This window comes from Grus americana, chromosome 1 (genome assembly GCF_028858705.1).
Source record: "Grus americana isolate bGruAme1 chromosome 1, bGruAme1.mat, whole genome shotgun sequence".
NCBI lineage: Eukaryota > Metazoa > Chordata > Aves > Gruiformes > Gruidae > Grus > Grus americana.
The window spans coordinates 20,911,141-20,934,856 of NC_072852.1; the positions used below are offsets into that span (position 1 = coordinate 20,911,141).

At 34.4% G+C, this 23,716-nt stretch overlaps 1 protein-coding gene across 3 annotated transcripts in view; it reads right to left on the reverse strand.

Moving 5' to 3' along the window:
• The window catches only part of BRD1 (bromodomain containing 1), a 64,845-nt gene that overhangs the window by 11,269 nt on the left and 29,860 nt on the right, over nt 1–23,716 (reverse strand). Inside the window, exons 5-10 of one of the 3 annotated variants that reach the window (XM_054826676.1) lie at nt 22,862–22,990; nt 21,741–22,053; nt 20,690–20,950; nt 16,918–17,406; nt 2,032–2,167; nt 623–750 (exon numbers count right to left, since the gene is read on the reverse strand). In XM_054826676.1, coding sequence (XP_054682651.1) covers nt 623–750; nt 2,032–2,167; nt 16,918–17,406; nt 20,690–20,950; nt 21,741–22,053; nt 22,862–22,990 — 1,456 coding nt within the window. Of the gene's footprint in view, nt 1–622; nt 751–2,031; nt 2,168–6,825; nt 7,036–16,917; nt 17,407–20,689; nt 20,951–21,740; nt 22,054–22,861; nt 22,991–23,716 lie in introns of those variants that run through there. The other 2 variants (XM_054826685.1, XM_054826697.1) reach the window with 2 other exon arrangements.

Genomic DNA, 23,716 nt, shown 5'->3' on the forward strand with positions numbered 1-23,716 from the left:
CTGCTAGACACTGCAAGTCTGATGCCTAACTTCAGTGTGGGAGCACTGCATTACACAAACACAGTTGTTCTTACGGAAGAGATGACCTACTTAAATCTTGTAATGCAAATAAAATATTGAAATACGTAGAAAACGTATCAGCAGAACACTGTAAGTTAACAAATTTTAGGGAAATACCTATCCTCTACATTCCTAGGAATTTCCACTTCGTAATTTCAATTTTTTTCTGAATCAAAGCAGACCATGTCTTACCTGTCTGTCAACACATTTATGCAGAACAATATGAGATTAGTAAACTCTAAACCAAAACACCCAACAAAGAAAAACACTAATGGAACTGTAAGCAGTACTTCAGGCCAAATTTTGCTTGTACTACTGGAGTTGCTTGATCACTTTAAATACCACTTAGTAATCAAAAAAACAAACTCAGGTACTATTCTTTTCTCTTCAAAGTCTTTAAAGAGTCAAAAGCAGAAACCAGTAGTTTCTGCAATGCTATTAACACCACTTTCAGAAGGTTTCATGTATTTCAGCAGTGAAAATAAGAACACTAGAATCTGTCAAACAAATGGATAAATTACAGTTATACAATATTATTAAGAATACAATTATTTATACTTACCAGCTGCAATTCTTGCTGCTTTGGCATAGTTTCCATTTTCAATGCACGATATCAATTCACTTCGGTCTTCCAGTGTGTGTCTTCGTATAAGGGCAGGTTTACCTTTACCACACTTCGGTAGGCTGAAACTACGAAAAGTATTAATATTAAAACCATTACTTGATAATTAACATTGTTCACTATAAATCAAGACTTTAAAAAGTCATCAGTACACAGTAAAATCAGAGCAGCAAGCTCTAACAAATTTTATGTAACAAACAACAACATAAAAGCAGATTATTTGCATGCACAGAATTGCCTGGTTATCAGCAAAAGACAAACAGTATGCACCTGCACCTCAACTGCTGTACAGGTTATACATGAGCAAATGACAGAAGTTGCTTTGTTTCCAGTGTTACAGTGCATACTCGCCAAATGAAAACATGTTCCCTCTGCTCCAACAGTTCCAGCACATAGTAAACGCAATTATTTTCTCTTTCATGTTTTCACTACAAATTCAAGTCTTTCAGTTGTGGAATGTCTATACACAAAATGGGAAATTTGTTTTCTGCACACTTGAGCTTTCTTTAAGAGATCATAGACTCTGAACAGCAATTATTCTAGATCAAATCTTCAATATTTATCATTTATAAGAGATGCAATATTAAATTCTCTTTGTTTCTGAAAGCCTGTTTGACATGAGTGCATTAACACCATTCCCTTAAACAGTTTAATACTGATCTTAAACACATGAATAAAGCCTTCTTTTTTTCTCTAACAGATTTACCCTATACTCCTGTATGCCCCATCCTCATAGCCCAGGACTGGAGACAGCTACCTTTTACTCAGAGATTAGTGTTCTTTTGGAAGATGTGCACCACTGGTGATGGAGAAATACTTATCAATGGTGGCAGAAGTGACCACTCTGACAGTCCTATCTGTAACAACAGACCTCACAAAGAGAAGGTCAATACTTGCTTTACAGATACTATCATCACCACAGTAACTAGACAGTAATCCAAATCACAGGCTGATAATCTACAGTTCCACAGCTACTGAATTTGCCTTCCCTGTGTAGAAGACTCTGCTTTGGAAATTACCTCTCTCCTCCCCTCACCAAAATAAACACACTCATTTTTAGTGTTCAGGATTAGGAAGGTAATTAAACCAAGATACTATACTCACAAACATGTCTATGTATCTATAGAGAGCAAGAGCAGCATAGTCAAGTATAAAGCATAACTACTTGGATCTGCAATAACCTGAATTCAACAAAAGACGACTAGCAATCCTGAAAAGAGTCTCAGATTTGACACAACTGAGAAAACTGAAACGTACTTTTTTCTAAAATTTATCCGATGTGGGTCACAAGCAACATAGAAAAATGATATATTCAGTCTGAAATTTATATTTCAGATTTACAGTTTTACCTTGAGTTACACAAAAGACTGTTACTAGATGAAATACTAGATTCTGATGCACAGCGGCGACGAGGTTCAACTTTTCTTCCTGGAGTATCATCTAATGCTCTCTCTTTGCTTCCATCTCCAAAACCGTTTGACAGACCTACAGCATAACACAAAAATAAACTGCATCAAACTGGAAACCACATCATTTTCATTAACAATTCTTTGTATTCACACATTCTATCATCATTGTTCTGTACTTCAAGTATTTTGATGTGATGAAAAAGAACTTGAACATTAACAAAATATTTCATTTCAAAACATAGTATTTTAAATAGGATGCTCCTGTCATCCAGATTTTAAAGATAGGATGGAAATTTAGGTAACATTAAAGAAAAGTTAAGATTATAATATGGGAAATGCCGAATGGAATATCAAATCAGTCTTTATACGTAATGTTTTCAACTATTAAGACAGACAGGCTGCAGATGTTGGGTAGAAAAAACAAGAAAAAAAAAATGTTACAAACCAGGCAGATTTACCAAGTCAACATAAGACTCATTTGAATACAATGTTACAACTATAAGCCAAGAAATACTGAAAATCCTTTTCAAACACTGGAGGTAAAGAGTGGTAGGGATTCCCTTCTGCTGCTAACTAGTTCTTCCTCAAAGCCTTTCCATTTCTGTAAATTCAGACTGACATCATGTCTGTTTTCTGTGATCAACAATCAATAATATGCACATTACTATTTTTGCCTATCCTTCCCCTGGCACAAGTTTATATAAGTCTAAGGATATTATATTTAAATTTTGTAATTGTAATGAAAAAGTAAAAAAGGCTTTTATATTACAAGCTACTGATTTGATGGGCTGCCACCAATCCTGCTCCGGGTTTGCTAATTCACAAACAGTATAGTTCTTAAGCCATTTCCACATTTGATTAAAGAGACAAAAGAAGAGGTTTATGACAGCATTCTGAAGACTTTCCCAAGGGAAGGGCGGGGGGGGTGGGTGGGTGGTGGAATTAGAGCTAAAAAAAAAAAAAATCCAACACAGACTCAAGAGTATCAACAGAAATGGACTGGCTAAAGACAACAGTACTAGCCTGTGATCAGCTACTGCAAGCTGTAGACTACAAAGAGAACACAATTTTAACACAAATTCAATTCTGAGCACACTTATTTCCTTACAATAAATTAAAGTTTTTACTTAAGGCATACGACCAGCATACTTCTCATAATGCAAGAGCGAGCTACCCATCCCAGCCATCCTATTATCAGAGTCTTAAAGGTCATCATGATCTTTCTTCATTCAGACATAGTCAAATAAGCTTATGTAACTTCACGTGCCTCTCCATACAGCATTATTCTGTAAGACAATCATGGCAGAACTCCCTTTATTAAGCTCTAATTCTTCCAGTCTGTTTGCTACTAAGACCTCTGCAAAGAAGGCTGACAACTAAGGAACTTGAGCTTAGCAATTTACTTTGTACAATCCAGTTGTATTTCAAGGCATTTCCACACAGTGATTTAAAGGATTTCCCCCTCCACCCCCAGGAGACCTTCCATTTGTATTATTAACATAATTTTAGATTTTTAAGAGAAAATGGCAAATTTATTCAATGGTCTGAAAGATTTACAGATAATCATCCTCCTTCATTGTCATTTAGTTGACACTGTAGAACATTCATTTAAGAGCATCTGTTCTATAACTCCTGTATGTGCCTTTGATTTCCTATCCAAGAAAAACATGATAAAGGTTGCATTGTCTGGAGTGTTCAGGCACCAAACTACATGGTATTGATTAATCCTGTTCTCAGCAAGTCAGTACAAATTAAGGAGTTCAGTCCTAGACTATGCTGAAAGATCTGTCAAAACACAGTATGCTTTATGAGAAAGCTTAAATTCCCCTATAAACAATCGCAGTACACTTCACATAGCATCTGAAATGAAAAGCTGAAAAAACATTCTGCAAAGATAAAAAGGAGATCTCTTCAGTCTCTGCAAATAACTATTTTTTGTTGTTAGATATCCTGTCAGACCTATTTTTCAAGTGAGGTGTAGAAACTGTTTTGTTTTCATCCTGCCACAAGCCAGAGACATGTTACTCAAGTTATCATTCAGGCATCTAGCTAATATAAATAAGCTATCAGCAGAAACAAGTTAGATCACAGATTAAATTTAAAATTTAAAGGCAGATCAAGTAATTATTGCTACCAGAACCAGATCACAGTTCAGCTTCCCAATGGACTAAGAAAGTGGAAGGAAGTATCTGTTTATTCTTGTAAGAGTATGCATAAAACATTTAACCATATGTATGCCAAACATGACTTGGCTACGTATCTCTACTTACACCAGTTCTGTACATATATGTATATCCAGGACAAAAAAAATAGGCAGTAGCTTCACATTTTGATTGATTCAATCAGTTTATGATAGTGCTGCGGCTGAAATGGACATTTTTGCACTCTCAGTCCCTTGCAATGGTTTCTGCCTGATTGCTGATGCTGAGAAACAACGGATGTAACAGAAACATGCAACTATAGCAATGGAAACAGCTCTCCGCAGTGGTACTCCAGTCTTACACTAGTTTAGACATAACCTACGAGTTTAATGACTCATTTAATTCACTAATGTAGGTTTTTAAGATTACAGTAAGCAAAGCTTTTCCATTTGTAGAATGGTTACCAACAGTGGGGAAAAAAAAATCCCTTTTCTGAGAAATAAGGAATGTTAAAGTGCAAAAGAATTTAGAGCTGCTCAGACACATTTCTCTCTTGCTTGTGGAAGTATGAAAAACAAAGAACATGCAGGTTATCAGCAGGAGTAACTTTCTTGAATATCAAGCCCTGAATGACATGAGCTTATGCAATCCATGGGACTCAAGTTTATACAGCCTACTTTTCATAAATTGTAAGGAACAGGCATTATTTTAAGAAAGGAAGACCTCAATGATTATTTTAAACGACACCCACTCATATCTAGTCACAGATGCAGCAGTTCCCAAGTGACCTTGTTGCTTGACAGAAAAATCCAGGCAACAAAATGTAAGTGCCTTATGGTATCACTGATGTGCAAAAACTAAACAGATATCTACATTTACATACTATAACCAGGAATTTGGTTTTTTAGATCATTACAAAACTTTTTCCTTCCATGAATCAAGAAACACCCAATCTCCTGTAACTACTAGAATAAGTGAGATTAAAGCAGATCCCTCTTTGCTTTAAGGAATTTGCATTTTATTGACTCAAAAGATACTACTAAGAAGGTCAAATAAAGAAAATCCATGGGAGAAGAAACTCATCCTGCTTTTGCGGATTAGTAGCCTGGGTAAGCCTGCAACAAACCTACATGAGCCATTTACATTTTCAGAAAAATTTTTTGTTAGATCAACCAAGCTTTCTCTACAGTCATGGCAAGAAACTTTATTAGGTCAGGTACTGAACTTCTTACACATACCCCCTCACCAACACCTCGGATTCAGAACACCACCACCCCCCCAAAAAAAATCTCAAACATCAAACTAAAACCTTTCATTAGTGGATGATTCCTTTTTATTTTCACCTCTGTTCTTAAGTTCTTCAAAAAGTACTCCACTCTAAAAGGAAGAACTCAAATTTTTTTCATAAAAAAACTCCCAAACCAAAACAAGAAGAAGGAAGTCACAAATAGTGAAGTCTGCAATCAATCTTAAATGTAGGGTTACTGCCATTTCCAATCTCCAGCTCTAGACTTCAATTTACATAGAAAGTTTACTGCCATATCAATCATGGCATATAACACACAACCATTTTAAAAATAGACAAACACTAACAACTGCAAACTAAGAAGAAAAAAAGTAAGCCAAAGATGATCAGCTTGATACTTTTTCACATGTTTCTCATTGCCCTGAAAGTTTTATTTTTCAGGGAAAGTTTCAACATTTTCTCAACAGTAGCAGTTTGTTCTTGAACTGCAATTAAAACTTTCACTGACAACCTGTATCAAGTAAGTTAGAATCTTGTTGCCCATATCAAATTAATGGAAACAGGAAAAGGTAACTCCGGAAAGACAGCAGAAGTTGGAAAAAATGACAGAGGAACAAATCTCAGGATAATCCAAGGAGCAGCATGCTCCATGAAACGTACAAAATGCTGCCACAGACTACAGAATTGTGCATTTCAGACTGTAATCGCATCTTGCGGCTCTGCTGAAACAAAAATAAAGAAGCAGAACTTGTATAAAATTATTGTAAAGCAATTAAAACTTTACTATGCATTGCTTGATGCAAAACCAAGCATATCCAAATGTAAGATGAAGTGCTCAATTAAAACCACAGTTGAAGAGCTGAGAAATAATGAAAAATGTTAAAATAATTTCGACCACTAAAAAAGTGGGAGCATTCAAAAAAACAACTGCACACAGCGCACCAGCACCCATATACAACTATTTGGGTTCATTTTACCAAGCAAGGACTAATCAAGTCCTGACTTGTGGACTTACCCAGCACCAGTGACATTAGTCTTCATTAAAATATATATAAAGAAAAATGTGTATTTTATTAAAACTACATCAATGCACAAAAATAGGTAAAACATTTTTTGTACACTTTACTTCTCCAAGGAAGATTAGACTGGATTTTGGGGAAGGGAAGAGGATGGAGATGGAACATTCTTAACTAATCTGCTCTCACAGAGCATGTTCTGGGAATAAGAATGCTGGGATTGGTAAAAATCTGCGACCAATCTGTGTCACATATACTACAACATGTACAACTTTATAACTTACGGAAATGGGGCAATATATTGAATGAAGAGCATAGTTTCATATATGTCAAAGACTTCCTCCAACAGTGTTCATATTTTTTTTGTTTTAAGGATGGCTGGTGTCTCCAACATGATCCAAAATAATTACTTCAAATGTAATTGTCTTTCTGCGTTCCAAAATGATCATTTAATTGAATTCCATTCCATGTTGAGGATAACAGAAAATAATTAGGATCCAAAGAGATAAATACCCAGCATGATATTAGTTAATATGAGAACCTGGAAGACAGTGAAAAAGCCATTAAGTCTCTCTGAAAGGAAACAAGAGCTTTCAAATAAATAAGCCATCCTTACAGCAGCGTCCAGAGACAGTGAGAATGATACAAGCGTTCCATGTATTCTAACACTAATACTCAGCTAAAGTTTCAAAAGGGGCAAAACTAGATTAAAAGTTTCACTTTTATTCAGTCCTCTTTCTTGAAAATGAAAATATATGCAAGCCATTGAAAGCACAGAATACAACCTCCACATGCATGATATGCATCAAGAACATAATTTCGAAATCTACCTAAAAATCCCTCCAGTAAGAATAAGGAGGGGGATGAACCTAATTTAAGAGGATTTATATATACAGGTATGCACAGACAGGATAAAGGACTACTTTAAGGTAATAAATAATCAGAAGTTTTGTATTTTTAAATATGCAAACCTTGAAAATGGGTGTATTGCAGCAAAAGGAAGGTATCAATAAAGTTTTTAAAAAGTGAACTTTAGAGTAACCCTATAAATGCCTACTTCCAACAGCAAATTCTGGAGTGCAGTAAGAGTATTAGACACAATCCTTCTTTTTAGAATACACAGATGAGTATCTGAGCATGTCAAAGTTTACAGTTCTTTAAACAGTCTTCAGTATGCAGACAAAATGGGAGCCAGTGACTCACAAAGATGATAAAGTTTGGTGTAAAGAGTCCCCTTGGAAATAAAGGTTTTAATAAGTGCTTAAAATTTGGTCATGGCCAAAGACAGCACAGAAAGCTCAGCATCAGCCCATGACGCAGCACCTATACACTAAACAGCAGTGGCTTTCAAGATCCTAAACAGAAAAATTCCATCTTTGCTGGTTTAAGTAACACATAATGAATACAGCTTGGTGGCTCACCGAATAGTCGTTTGGTATGTTTCAAAAGAATGCTTAAGAATTCATCCTGTAACTACTAATTTTCTTCAAAATCTGGGAATAAGAAATGTCTCTGGCTAATCAGATGAGAGTCTGCTAAAACAGCTGAATCTGAATTGCACAACCGAAAAGAAAATTAATCAACATTTAATGACTACAGCTTCCCCAAGATAAGGATTTTCTGTTGCTCTGTGCATTGCAACAATAGGATCACTGTATTGTAAGACAATTGTTCAAAACATTTTAAAATATACAAGTGGGAGGCAACACTAGTGGAGGAGTTTGAAAACATTCCAGAAAAATCTGAAAGGAAAAAAAGAGCATACAAGCAGAAATGTTTCTTAAAAAAAAAAAAAAAAACATTTTAAAACTTCTAGAGAACATCAGCTGTTCCAGTGGTATAGAAAAGACTGATGACAGTAGTAGTGTAGTAGAAAATGCCATTAAAAATTACAAGCACAAAACTTGAAGACTTTAAAACTAACTTTACAAATTGAATTCTTCAGTCAGTTCTAGTTTATATGATGACATGTAAAACATAAGATTTGTGTTTTACAATCATCTGTTTAAGTGCCTGAATCACACATAGATCAATAGTATGTCATTCAGGATCCAAGAAATATGACCACAGGAAGTCATTAATATTTAAAGCCATTTACTTCTAATTATCTTGGCAAAGACTACTTATGAGGATTTAAGATCAGAACCTTTACCGCAAACATTTTTTCTGAATTATGCAGTAACACAAACAGTAAAGATCCTTTAGAAAAAATAGTCTTAGACATTTTCCATTTGAAGATTTCCATTTTATCACCTACTAAATCTTGATATAAATTCAAAGAAAGCTTAAAGAGTTATTAAAAACTTAAACCAATAAAGATTCTTTTTATTCTCAACTTATATAATGAAAAAACAGGATAATTATCTATCAATATATTGCATCAAGACCCTAGTGCCTAGCAGTCTTTTAGAGCAGCCCAGCAGGACCTACAAAGGCAGGCTATTCCATTTCCTAAATGGAACTAACTTCTTTTTCTTACATTACTATCTAAAGGATTTTGTACAGAGCTTTTACCAACACTTTTTTTTTTTCTTCTTTGAAAGTAAATGTTTCCCTGTAATTGTGAGATTTTTATTACATTCCCTGTAATTTTATCCAAAGAAAAGGAAACAGACAGATGAACTTCAGAGCTCTCTTACAAGAGATGCATGTCCAGCAATCCTACTCTATTAAAAAGGAAACAAATCATTTACCATTTATTTGCCTTTTACAGCTATTTAGAAAAATTGGTTCTTAATTTGTGTCTCATGCTAGGAGAGGGAACAGAAATTGAAACTGAAGTTGGCATCTGAAAGAAAGATGAAGGCAGAAACGTTTACCAGAGATCTGCCACTGCAAAGACAACATACAGGACAACACAGTAAACTGCAAGTCCTTGAATTAGCCAGTTACTTCATTAAGTTACACAGCTGCATTTTTGGACCTAATTTTCCAGGCCTTTTGTACCTTCAGAAGTATTTCACACAGGGAGATGAAAACTTCAAGCGATTCAGTATAAAAGATCCAGTGCTTACTATAGGCATGGAACAGCCTCCTTCTATGACAGCTTGCACTGTACTCGAGGAAGTGCATGATCCAAATCCTTTAAAAGACCCTAGCAACACACTGTGAATTTATTCCAGCCTAGCAAAAATTAACAATGCTTGCAATCCTAAGATTGTCTTCCTGGCTTCAAGCAAAGGAGCTGCAAAGACAAAACAGGAGGCTTCACTGCTCATGCAGTCAACCTGACAGTGCTCGAAGCGTTGTCAAGTGAAGATAATCAAGGACAATTAAACACCAACCCAGCTTTGCTATTTTTAGGCAGCACTGAACTCAGAAGAGTTAAAATAGGATAGAGTTAAAATAGGATAGCATGGCCTGACCAAGTTCAAGTGCCAGCATGACCAAAGAACACTGTTTTGGTACCAATAAAATAAAAGCAACTTTGTTTCAAGTATTTTACCTATTCTTGAGTAATAGATGGTTTTATTTGTATGGGATACCTTCTTATGTGTACCCTTCCTCTATGCACACCAAAGAAACTATGTATGGGTACTACAGTGGGCAACACAGAAGAGAGCTATCAATTAAAAGTGTCCCAAAATATTGGGCTGCATGTATGATACATTAAAAGAGTACAGGCTACCATAATTACTCTCTATGGAGGACCTCCCTCTATGCATGTAACTACATAACCTATTCTCATCTAGGGGGACAAAAAGTGGAAAGGAAAAAAAAGAAAACAAACACAAACCTCTTCTGAGAGACACTCATCTTGCAGTCAATCATACTGTGGGAACCGTCTCCCTCTCTCTCCACTCACAGCAGAATGAGCCCTAAGTCACTTGTATTTTTGACTTCCAGGTCCAGTGCCTGAAGTTAGTGTTGGAGTCATTGGATTCATTTTTATGATCATCCATCTCTTAAATCAGACCTGTAGGAGACTATGTGAGGGCTGGACTAGATGACCTTTCAAGGTCCCTTCCAACCCAAACTATTCTACGATGTTCCAAACAGGTCAAATACAATGGTGATTTGATCAACTCCAGTACCTTATGTACCTGATACAGGGGACTTCATGATATCTAAGCCTGTGAATTTGAAGGTAGGTCATATATACTCAGCCTCAACTCCATGGCAAGTGTGTTCTTAATTTATAAGCATAGTGAGATCTCCAAATTCACTATTTTTAATACCTTCGATAAATCCCACAGTTGTCTGTTTACCATTTGCACCACACAGAAAAAATAGTGTTAAATGCCACAGATGAAGCACACAAAGGACTATGACATTTTATTTTTCAGAAAGCCAAACCTGGGCCAAGAAATGAGCTAAGCATTCCAAAAAAATGAAATGCCCGAATACAGTAAAAGGCTCCACAATTCCTACAGCATCAAGAAAAACAGAAGGGCATCTACAAAATATTTTTTATTATTACAGAAGATTCAGTTATACTGATCTTAGAAAACACAACAATTCTAAGTTGGGTGCTAATAATGAATCCCTTAAAAATAACCAAAAGATAGTACTTTCAAAGAAATTAACAGGTTTAAGACCCAAGAAAAAATTATAAAATATTAATGCATATTGTAAGTTATGCATGCATACACTTCACAAGCCTTGAAAAAGGACAAAATCCCCATATAGAGTTGTTCATCAAGCCCCACCATTCTTGACTACGTTGCTCAAAATTGCCTCTATTCTAATTATATAAATCAAGAAGTAATCAAAGGATTTTAAATGGTGGGGAAGTTAATACTATGGTTCTTTAGATGAAATAAAACCAAAAGGAACATTTATTCTCTTAAATGTCATTGCAATTGCTGACTGGCATAAAATAGTTTCCTTCCCCCTCTTTCTGCCTTATGCACTTATTTAATTCTACATTACAAAAATCCTCTAGTTCTCAAAATTTTTCCAGAAATTAAATTGGCAAAAATTTTAGCAGGACAGACAGAATTCCTGTCTAAAGGTTGGGCGGGCCAAATACGAATAAAGAAATGCAGCATTCAGGGTTTTTTTTAAAAAATTTCTCTCCTTAATTTGCCTGATTTTCTTAGGAAGTGGTCAAAGTCTCTCTGTGGTCTATCATCCCATTAAAAAAACAAAACAAAAATAAAACCAATAACCCCTCCACACACACTCCCCCACAAACTTTTCAAAAACCAAGCAAAAACACACTAGCATCCCCCCCAATAATTTTGTTTGTGTTCTAGTCAAAACTTCACTTTCTCAGCCTCTCTGGTACTTATGCGCTCCTGTGCAGTCTGGCTTTATCCTGACAACTGAGCAGTCGAGCTTCTGTAGTCCCCGAGTCTCTACACTCACAAATTTAACAAGCCGGGGTTAATTCCTTTTAGGCCTTCACAATCTCCAATGCTTTGTTTGTTTGCATATACACCTTAAAATGTTTTGTTTTGAAACTTTCTGAAGGCAGGCAGCTGAAGTTTTTGGACATCGCTAAGTGCTTAAATAACTAAATTTCACATCAGATTTTACAGGAAACAATCACTATGCATCTGAAGGAAAAAAAAAAGAAAACAAAAAGAAGAGTTTTCAGTCAAAATATAAGGGCTCTGGATCTGTCAGTAGAATTAGTCAAATTACTGCATTTTACTCATTAATATATGTATACACTATCATTCCTATGTTAACCAGAGGAGTAATTATGTCAATGGGTTTTTTCACAGAGCAACCTCTAGTTTAGTTTGTTATTTACTCAGAGGACATAAGTTACGTTCGTAGATAGCATGTTTTACTTTTGTCTCTTCCATTTAGAGAATGGTAATTGAATGCTGCACATATGAAGCTTAACTTTTAATCAAATTGGCCTGTGCTCCAGAGAGCCAAAGATTTCATAGAATCATGGAATGGTCTGGGCTGGAAGGGACCTCAAAGCCCATCTAGTTCCAACCCCCCTGCCATGGGCAGGGACACCCTCCACTAGACCAGGCTGCTCAAAGCCCCATCCAACCTGGCCTTGAACACTTCCAGGGATTTATTAGAAATCAAGTACTGAAGAATTAAAAAAAAACCCCAAACCGGTGTTCCATTTTATCCCAGATATAACCTCTATCCTTATCACACCAAATAAAATTGAAAGTGGTCATTGCTACAATATTAAATTATATCAAATGCAAGTGGAATTCATATACAGGTTACTTGCAGACAGTTCTTAAGTGCCGTCAAATATTTTATACTGATAGGGCAGAAACACAATCAGCCCAACATTTACTAATAGATTTAATAAGGTATAATTATGTTTGTTATATACTGACAACTACAGGCAAAGTATATATTAAGAAATTATAAATTCCCCTGCCCCCAAAAAAACTGTGCTTTTTACTGTGTTCAATACTTTAATTCACTGATCCATGCTACAAATATTTGTTTACATCCGTTTCAGTGCGTTGAGAAAATCTGTGTAGCTGGAAGCAAGAATACTAAGTAAATGATACGTTTCACTGAAATTTTCTATTACTGCTATCTAGCCAAGAAATAATAGGAAAGCAACATACTGCACTATAACAATCACTATTTGCAATCTTAAATTGAAGTGATTGCTTTGGGATAGTATATTCTGAATACTAAGTTTCTAATTAAAATAGAGGGTACCAACACAGTAACTGTGAATTACTATCCTAAATTTATGAAAGCTTAAAAGGTGACTGATAAAAATCAAGAACACAAAAATTTACTCTGAACATCATCTAGCATTTTATAATGCTCAGAAGGTGTCTTAAAACAGTCATTTGTTCCAGGAGTTTATCTTACCTATACACAACTGATACAAGTAAATTTTTAAATGGTCGGTATCATCTACCTTCTATCCGTTAATCAGCTTTATTTTTCTCACATGTAATACTTGCACCAACTAATTTCCTACTGAAAAGCATTAATTTTTGTAACAAAAGAGCAAGGTAAGTGTACAATGGATATTTTGAAAAGGTCATTGAACTTGTCACAGTTAAGATGTGACGTCTTCAAGAATCATACATCGATCTCTGATAGGACCAAAATTTCCGAAGCAAAAACAACCTATCATCTTTTTGAAATTGCTAGGTAAGATATGAAGCAAAACCAAGATACATCAACTATGTCTAGGAAATTTTTAAACATCTCTCCACTATGTAGTTGTCAGTTTCCACATAGCAACTATGGAGAAAGACGTGCTATAAGTGATAACGTCCTAGTCAAACACTACAAAATTAAATTTTAAGGTTACATTACACTATTGCTGCTTATTTTTTAAACAAAGATGCACATATAAAGGGAGGTCAGAGTATTAAAGTGAACTGCTTTCACTCCTCTTTGAAGGTTAAGTCATGTTGTACAATAGTCCCCTATTTCTGAAAAAAGCTAATATTTCAGTAATTATTTTGTATATGAAAACCAACAACATACGAGACACCATACTTACAAAGCAGTGTGCCAACGGATCCTGTATGCGTCTTTCTTGAAACTAAGTGGCAAGCACACCAACCTCACATGTAGTTTAAGAAAGCATAATAAAAGGCAGTCTATGAGAATAATGAAACATCAAAGTAGGTGTGGTTTTACCCAACGAAGTAAGGGTTAGAGTCTTCCTTTGAACTTCTTCATTAAGAATACATGAGTGACATGAAAGGGAGAAACATTGAGGAGACAGAGTAAGGTGAGCAACAAAACAATAAGGCATCCTTAAGTAACGGCAAAAACCCTGCAATGGTTATGAACGGGTAAGGAAGAAAAAAAACCAGATGTGACAGTGCAGCTCTTGACCACTTAAAAATTTCAATGATTTGTTTATCAAGCAAAGTCCTTTTCAAGAATTTTTTTTCCTCTATCCACTAGACTTGAAGGTGTTGAACATTCATACCAGTCAAAGAAAACTGCAAGAATAATTCATTTTCAACTACAGCGATTGCTCACGAAGTTGCTAACTCACAAGAATTCAAGCCTAAAGCATGCCTCTTCTATCATGGTATGGCTTTGGAGGGCATACAAGCTCGTGTCTGCTCAATTCTTTTGAATAAAAGCATTTTTACCAGCAGCCTGAAATTAGAATTTTGTGAAAAATAGCCAAATAGAAAAAAATATATTACTATACACATCATCTCATATATTTTTATCAGAAGACAGACAGCTGCATGAACTAACACCAGCCTGCATATGCAAAAGTAAAATAATTCAACTGGTTTTAAATCTTGGAAAGCATCTGAGGTTCGTGCAGTTTTCCTGCTGAATCGTAGCTCAAACTAGCTGCCAAATGCAAATTGCTTAAATTAGTGTGGAGACACAAGTTTGAAAATAACATGACAAATAAAATCTCCAACATGAAAACAAAAGATTTGGTTGTAAATGGAAAAAGAATCACAGGAGTAAGATTTGATAAGCTGACACATCTGTATGAACAATATATGCTGAAGAAAACCCTCGTACTATTAAAAAAATAATTAGAACACCTTCAAGTGAATTTAATTTAATGGCTAAACCATTTCAATTCACATACATAGTTTCTTCTTGAACAAATAAAAAGTTTAAATATAAATGCCCCCTAAGTATTAGTTCTACATAAATTTAATTCTGTGCATATCTTTATTAATTTCAGGAAGAGGCTACAGAATTTTATTTAAAAACTAAAAAAAAAAAAAATAAATAAATATATTTTAACCTTTTGGATTTTATTCCTGTTTCTAGCCTACATTTTACATAAAAAACCCCCAAACCTTAGAAATTCTGAAATGGGAAGAGTACAAAACTTAGAAGAAACTATCCATAAATGTTTGAATTGTGGGTGGGTTTTTTTTGTTTTTATCAAAAGCGTATTTGCCTCACATACACCTAACTCCACAGAGAGAAAAGAAAGAAAATGACAGATTTTAAATGTATTCAAAATCTTCTTATATATATTCCTATATAATAAAAACATTTTCCCCCAAAGAAACAATTCAGAATGTTTAAGATAAAAATTTGAAGGAATTAGTGGTATGATCTAGCATAAAACGATTTGCTGTGTGTGCAGTAAAAGGCAATCTGTATAAAGGTACATAATGAAATTACCTAGATTAAAGGCTGGTAAATTGGAATATTTGGAAACCAAAGCTTTTTATGTCATTAATGAAGATTAACTCATTTCTGTCATCACGCTACCTTCACATGATTCCTACTTCAGAACTAAAGCACCAGATCAAATCTATATGGTCTTTCCAAACTATTAGGAAAAGGAATGGAAACTGGGGCTTTCCAACGAGGCAAAAACAAACAAACAAAAACATAAACAAAAAGACACCCCCCCCCCAAAAAAAAGTTACTTATCATTTTCTCATGCCATGATTCCAGCATTAGAATAATTTTCCTCCTCACTTGATCATTAAAGAAAACCCAAAAAACCCTGAACCCCCCAAAACCCAAACATAAAACAAAAAACCCCCAAACATACAACCAATCCTCCTTCCCCCTCAAACCACAAAAAACCCCACAAAAATACAAACATAACTTCACAATATACGTTCAAATTAAATTCCTGTATCTTTCATTCAAAGACACAAAAAATCCCATATGCTGTTTTCATACCTGTATACGGATTATCAACATGACAATGAAACTAAGTATTTATTTCAAAGGTAATATGCAAGTCATAGCAATGGCTATGGATAATGTTAAGGAAATATACTGTAGACATTTCCTTATGCTGCTGTTCTTCCTCAAAGAGGCTTTTATTCAGACTTCTCCAATAAATAGAACTGTGGTTCGCTAACAAAAGGTGTAATTAATGTCTTCAACTGTACTGCACCAATGTATCAAGATAACTTTTTTTTTTACTGTTCTTTATAAAAGTCTCATTAAGAGCAAAATCTTACACTTAGATTCTTCAACATTATTTAAGTGCACAGACTAAAGAAACACATTATACTCTGAGATTTTACCACTTCCATAAAATACACGGGTCTACAAAGCATCTCATACACAGCCATCAGTTTAATAACATAAAAATATGCTTGGAGTAACACTACAGCAAAAATGAAGTCATACATGGAACATGTATTTTCCATGCTCCTCTTTATAAGAGTTCTAGTTTTGGCACCATATGTGAAGTTTCCATGTAATTTAACAGGGAATTTCCAAAAAAGGAGCTGATTTACTTTTCCTATTGGTTGCAACAAAAGGAAATAGAAAATAGCTTAAAAAAATAATCACCCAACCATACACGTAAATTTGAAGATTCCATTGCTAAAGTGAAAACTCTGAAAAAGTAAAATATGGTTCACTAAGTCTAATTGTATAGGGCCAAGACAAAAATGAATCAGTAATTTTCTGAACTGTAACTACTCAACTATGAGAAAAAAACTGTTCAAGTGCTAACATCTGAAGATTAACAATCGCATGTATGTTAAAAAAAAATTAACAGGTATGTTAACTTTCGAGATGCATCCATTCAAATAAGTTTTGTAACATTTACCTGTGTCCAAGCGCTTTACAGGGGACTCATCATCAACCTCAGAATCTCCACATGCACTCCTTGATCTTTTCCTTGGGTGCAGAAGTGTCTCCAACCTTGGAAGGACTACAGACAAAAAGGTTTTGGTCCCTAGCTGTGGAGAAGTTGGCTGGGTTTCAGTGTTCTTTGCAGACTTTTGGGGGCTTATACTTTTCGATTTGCAGAAGAGAATGGATGTACGTCTGTTTACATCAGTTGATGACTCAGCTACAGCAGAAACAGTCGACTCATTGAGATTACTGTCAAGTAAGTGTTCTGGAGTGTGTCCATTTATTTCTTTCTGAATGGAAGTGCTATATAATTCATTATCAAATTTTACTCTTTTGTAAAGCTTACTCTGCTCTGGATTGAGTTCTACTGGTTTGAGGGTTGGTGGTTCTGAATTAGTCTCCAAGTTTGAAGGAAGAGGTAATGCATCTGATGGTTCAAGTTTAGGGGGAGATTTATCTCCTGAAAAAATTATAAATAGAGTGTGATTTTTGAAAACCTGTAGTTATAAAGTCTATTATAAAACTCACTATAAATGTGCAGCCCACCAAATAAATTGTTGTTTTGAAACAAAGCATAACATTTTAAAAACAAACCTTGTCTAGCAACAATCTGTCCTAGTTAGTAGTTCCTACTTTTACACTGGGAATGTAACAGGGATAGAAAAGTAGATGTTTATAGTTGGTGTTAACAATTTACACCTGGATAAATACTTTTTACTTCTCATGCAGTTATGTTAGTTTCATTAACTAAAAACTAAGAAATCTATTTTTTTAAATAGAAAGTTGGGGTGGTGGATGATTATCTGTTAAATGCAATTACACTGCCATTCAAGTAAAATTTTTGATAATATACATTTTTATCTATTTCACCTTATTAATATTCACCTTACCTGCCTAAGATAAAATTTATCAGATAAGCATTAAAAACAAAAAAAGTATTTGTAACCTGATCTACTAAAGTGTGTTATAAAATTTAAAGAAAGGCAAGATTTGCAAAGCTGTTTTACAGTTGTGGCTAGAAGTTTATCTACCCAAAAAGAAATGAAAAAAGGGGAGAAAGAAAAAAAAACCCAAAAAAACCCAAAACCCAAAGTCTCACAGCTTCATTAGCCACTAGTTGGCAAATACGCACTTGACAATACAGACTTGATAGGAGAAATCAGAAAAAGCACCCTCTACAGTTTCTTCTTCCTTCCTCCCCCCACCACTCCCCCCTCTTTTCTTTTAAACATGATCATGTCCCAGTCAGTTCTAGTAATTCCATGCTGGGAAAAGACAATGGAGATATAACTTCGAGCATATGAAACTAATTACAATTTTCCATCCCAAGTGATGGGAAAGAAAATAAACATTCTACTGTTGCAGCATTACCAAATACAAGTAGAAGAACTTCCTATTCCATAATTATCAACCCAAACAGATGTTAAAACCTTCTATCTTTCAAAAGAATCTGTGTAAATATAAATTAATAAGAAGAAAGAAAATGCTTATGCTAGACTAACTGTATGTGACCAACCTAATATTTATGCTATCACATGAAATTTTAAAATTTAGTGAATTTTTCTAAGCCACTTGAAAAAAAGGTGTAAAATATCCAAGGGTTTAAGTCCTGTACCTGTAGTGGATTAAATATTATCTCTGTATTGTTTTGGTTTTGGCTCAGTAATGCTTATTTGGAAATCCATGACTTCTAAGTGCAGAAAGATCTCTGCCCCATTGTTTAAGGTTTAATTAAACAATAGCATAGTTCATATTAAAAATACAGTTAAAGCATCACTATGCTCACATACTTTGAAGGCATACAAGCAGTAGAATTGGTAAATAATGTTTCAGGAAGACACTTAGAATGAAATTTACAGTCAGATAAGCACATTTAAAGTATCACCAATTAAAAAAGCCTGCAGTTTACAATGTCCAAGGTGACTGTTCTTTATGAATTCTGATTTTCTTACAATTAATTAGAAAATATTCACAAAAGATTTAAGCACAGAAAAACACTTGAGACCTATTTAGACACTAAACCCCAAATTTCATTATTCTGGTACTGTATTTTTCACATAATCAGAAACTGACAACAGAATTGCAAGGGGGTAATTCACAGCTCTTCTAAAGTCAGCTCCTGTAGAGATCCTGGACACAGGATTCCACTACTTTAATCATCTTTCTTTTTGGAAATTTGTTTTCTTTACTCCTCTTAAGTACCTTCCCACTTCAGAATTGAAATCTGAACTAATGACTATTACTCTTCACTAGATCAGAATTGTAACAACAATGCCAATCAACTCTGGCTCACGCTCTTCATTATGCTTCGTTTAAATGGAAGAAAACAGCTACTGCTCGCTTTTGGACTATTTTTTGCACAACCACTGCAGTGAAAGGCTGTGTCATAAAAATGTTAAACTATAAGTAAAAAAAAGTTAGTGTATCCATTACCTGCCAGAAACTACATTCCTAAAGAACTACATTCAGTAGCATCATTGCTTGAAGATTTAAAAAAAAAAAAAATTAAAAAAAAAAATCCATTAAGCATTTTAAGAATACTTAATGGCCTCAGAACAAGATAAGCATGCTGATTCATGTACACTTTTTCTACTATTGTCATTCAAATCTCAAGTAAGGTATATGTTTGAAAAGCATTCTCTTAGTCACACTAAGAATTAAACACCAAGTTGCTGTTTGAATGGCAGTTAAGGACAGTCATTTTATTGACTTCACCTTTCAAAAATTTTGATAGCATCAAGCTGCACCAGACCCAGATGGTTTTATGTATTACCATGCTTCCACTTTCCCTTGAGCTCTTTCCTCCTCTCTCTATTCAATACATGTAATCAAAATGAAACATGTCTCTAACTCACCTAAAGAAAAATACATTAGCTTTTTAGAGAAGAGCTGATTGTGAAACAAACTCAATAGATTTTTTTTTATTCTTTTTTTAGAGAGACCAGATTTAAACATGAGCAATAAAGACCTCAGTAACTGATTTAAAAACTAAAAATGCAAATATAATATTCAACTGAAATAGAAAGCTACGTCTTTCTAGTATATTGCTGTCATTGAAATCAATGGGAATTAGCCAAGAGTAGATGCAGTTGTGAGGCCAATGTTTTGAGGAGGAAGAGAAGCACAAGGGGAAGGGCTGGTTAGATACAGCTGACTTGATTCTACAAAATGAAGTTTGTTAAGGCCTATCAGTATTTAGCTTTATTAAAAAAAAAAAAACCAAACACAAAAATAACAAAAAGCAAAACCCACACACAACAAAAAACAACAACAAAAACCCCAACCACCCCCACCCCCCCAAAAAAAACCCCCAAACCTACCCTCCACCCTCCCCGGAGTCTGGAGTAGAGACTAAAAAAGCTACCAAAGACAGTACAATAGCCATAGCTTTCAGCACCAGTGACCTAGGGTCACATGATCCCTAATACATATTTTGGCATTTAAGTGAATTTCCAAAAGTACAAACATGTTTTCCACTCGGGCATTTCCGATTCCTTTTCGCATGAGATTCTTTGTACTTTCATTTCTTAACACCTAAATTTTTAAAAAGCCTTACTACTGTGGAAAATAATGGAGGGAGGTTTTGTTTATAAAGATCGTTCTCATATTCTTAAAATATTTAAGTGGCTATTTGTCCATTTAAAATTTAAATATAATATTCATTTATTACACGCTAACTCACATGAGTAAACCACCTGACTGAAGAGGTTCAGAACAGATTTAAACATAGTTTAAAATCTTACCTTCTTCTTCTCCATCTTGTTCTAATGCTGCACTTTCTTCTTCAAAACTTCCAATACCTGATTCTATTTGAGGAGCTTGGTTGTGTTGCTGACTTAGTTTGTTGCGAATAATGCTGATTTCTTTCTTTAACAGCTTTGCTCTTTTGCTCCTTGACCCACTGGATTTCATTGCACAGGTGAGATCAAGCTTTTCTAGCAATTCTCTCAGCTGTTCTTCCAAGGACATATGGGCTCTGTTTGCAGGATTCAGTAACCTATCCACTGAAGTCAAAATATGTATAATTTAAAATGTGTTAGTGTTTCCCAGCATATTTCCCAGAATAATATCATCAACAGGAGGAAAAAAAATAAAATTCACTTGCCAGAATTTAAAAATGTCATAAAAAAGCTACTAAGATTACAGTCTTAGTAGCTTCACTGTTACCAGTGAAGGAATGTTGAAATGAATTCCTGCTATATAATTACTGTTCTTCTTGATCAGCATTTTGCTCAAGAAAACTAAGTAGTAGAGCAAAGAATTAAAAGGTCAGAAGGAAGACTTAATTAATCCTTCCCACTCTAACAAATGATCTCCTTGTCAAAGAGAAGGGCAAGATTATGGTTATAAAAGAAATGTGTTAATTATTCTCCTTCACTGCCAAAATCTCAGAAAACTGATTCGTACATCCAAATAATTTAATTCGTAGTATTACAAATGTGCTTGATTTGGTAGGTTATTTAAGAATGTGCTTAAGTTTATATGCACTGATAGTAATTTTCCATGACTTACAAGCATATACAATCACGTGAAAGAATATGCTCAATTTAAAAAACCTTTTTCATGTATCTTGTTAAATTAGGCTCTGGCATTGTCAAAATCATAATCCGGATTAACACCTTTTTCTAATGACAGATCTAATAGAATAGAAACACGTGAATCTTTCAAGCAATGTTTTTAATGGGGGGGCGGGATCTAGTCAGTAAACTGAACAGCAACAAACATCTATATGGAATGTATGCACAATGTATAATGAGAAATGCAACTTTAAAAAATAATCCAGAAACATCTTACCATCTTCCCAAGAGAAAGGCTGGGGTGACTCAAGTTTAGGCCGTTCAGGTAAGTGCATTCCAGTTTCATTATTATAACCGATTCCTTCAGCGTCTCGCCTAGCTTGCCTGAGAACTACACCTCCTTGATCTCTTAACCGCACTGCAGCTCTATAGAATATTGTATCTTTTGCATTGTATTTCATACAGTTATCTATGATAAGATTGAAGTCTTCTTCAAACTCACTGAGGTTTTTATAGCCTTGAGCATCTAACCGTTTTCGCATGGTAGAGAAATCCATAGGATGTTTAATGTGATCCAAATAGTCTGGAACCTTTGAATAAATATTTAAAACACAAATGGGTAAAATTATCCTATTACAGACAAAGTAACATTAGTTACTAGCTGATCCACATTTTTGAACATATTTTGTAACACCTCAAATCAAGAACTTCAAAATATAGCTTTGAATTGTACATCTTGATAGTGCAAACATTTGCACCCCAACAGAAGTTTCCATATTACAAGGTTCTGCATCTTCGATAACAAGTTTGAGCTCTACTAACAGACGCTGAAAGTACGGATTTTTAGCATTCTGCGTTTTTATGTACATATTATACATGTAATTACGCATATGCACACTAATAAATGTATTTACACATAATAAATGTATACATACGCATAATATATACGCATGTATGTAGTATATGCACACATATATATACAATTTATATAGACATGTATGCATGTCTACATGTTATTTATACACATGTATATGTACACATACACACACACGTACACTATCTAGTTTACCAGTGAATGAACAGGAATTTCATCTGCAAGTAAGAACACAGTATCCACATCTGAATTTTTAAGACACCCTTCGAGTTTGTTTTATCAAATAATCTTATTGCAAAAGACCAATATGTACCCGTGTTATTCCATACAAGTATTTCCCAGAAATTATTTTGGTATATGAACATAAATAGACTTCCATTACAGTAAGTCATAACTCATAATGTAAATTACCAGAATAAAGATTAAAAGAACGCTGCTCCCAATTCTTCATACAATGATTTGTTCCCTGTACTTAAGTGCCACTAAGTCATATCTACATGTAAGGAAATACAGCTTAAAAATACCTCTTTAAGGTTCACTGGCTGAGCAAATATACGAGCAGAATCCTTTTCCTGCAGCTGATCCAAAACCGATCGCAGAAGTACAGTAAATGGAGTAAGCTGAAGTTCCATAGCAACCTGCTCGATCTTGACCTAAAGAAGTAATAATTATCCAATTGAGCATTTGTCATTAAGATACTGTTTTAAAATTGTTTTGCAGCAATAGTACTTTACACACGAAACACAATATAAATATATTTAAGTAAATGAGTTCAGTGCTACTTTCCATACAACCGGTTGGCATTTTTCTGACATAATTTTCTGCTGATGACTCTGTAAGAAAAATCATTCTCATCCTTTCATTGTAGGCCCAACTCCAACTCCAGCTTCTCAGAAATCAAATTTATATTTTAACTATAAATTAATTTAGTTGCATTTTTAACTGTATTTCTTTTCTTTTAAAAGACGTTACATAATAACAGCTTTATATTTTGCCAACAATGTGAAAATAAGAACAAGAATGTAAAGGTAATGTTAAAAATAAATTTCAGTTGTAGTGTCATGTTCAAAATGTGAAAAGAGAATCTGATGAACATATACGCGCTACCTAAGACCAGAACAAAGAGATATTTTAAAGACAATGTTCTATGTAAACTTCAAGAAAATAATTTGAGAAACCAGGATCAACAACATCTTCAAATACTTCATCATCCTTCATACTTTTCATTATTTTTGACAATATTACAACTCCTCTGTATTTTTATTTTCAGGCCATTTAAAGAGTCATCAACATTGAAACAGTCTTGTTATGGCAAAAATAAATTCTTAATAACACCTTAATGGTGTGTGTGTGTACATATAATACAAACATGTAAAAGT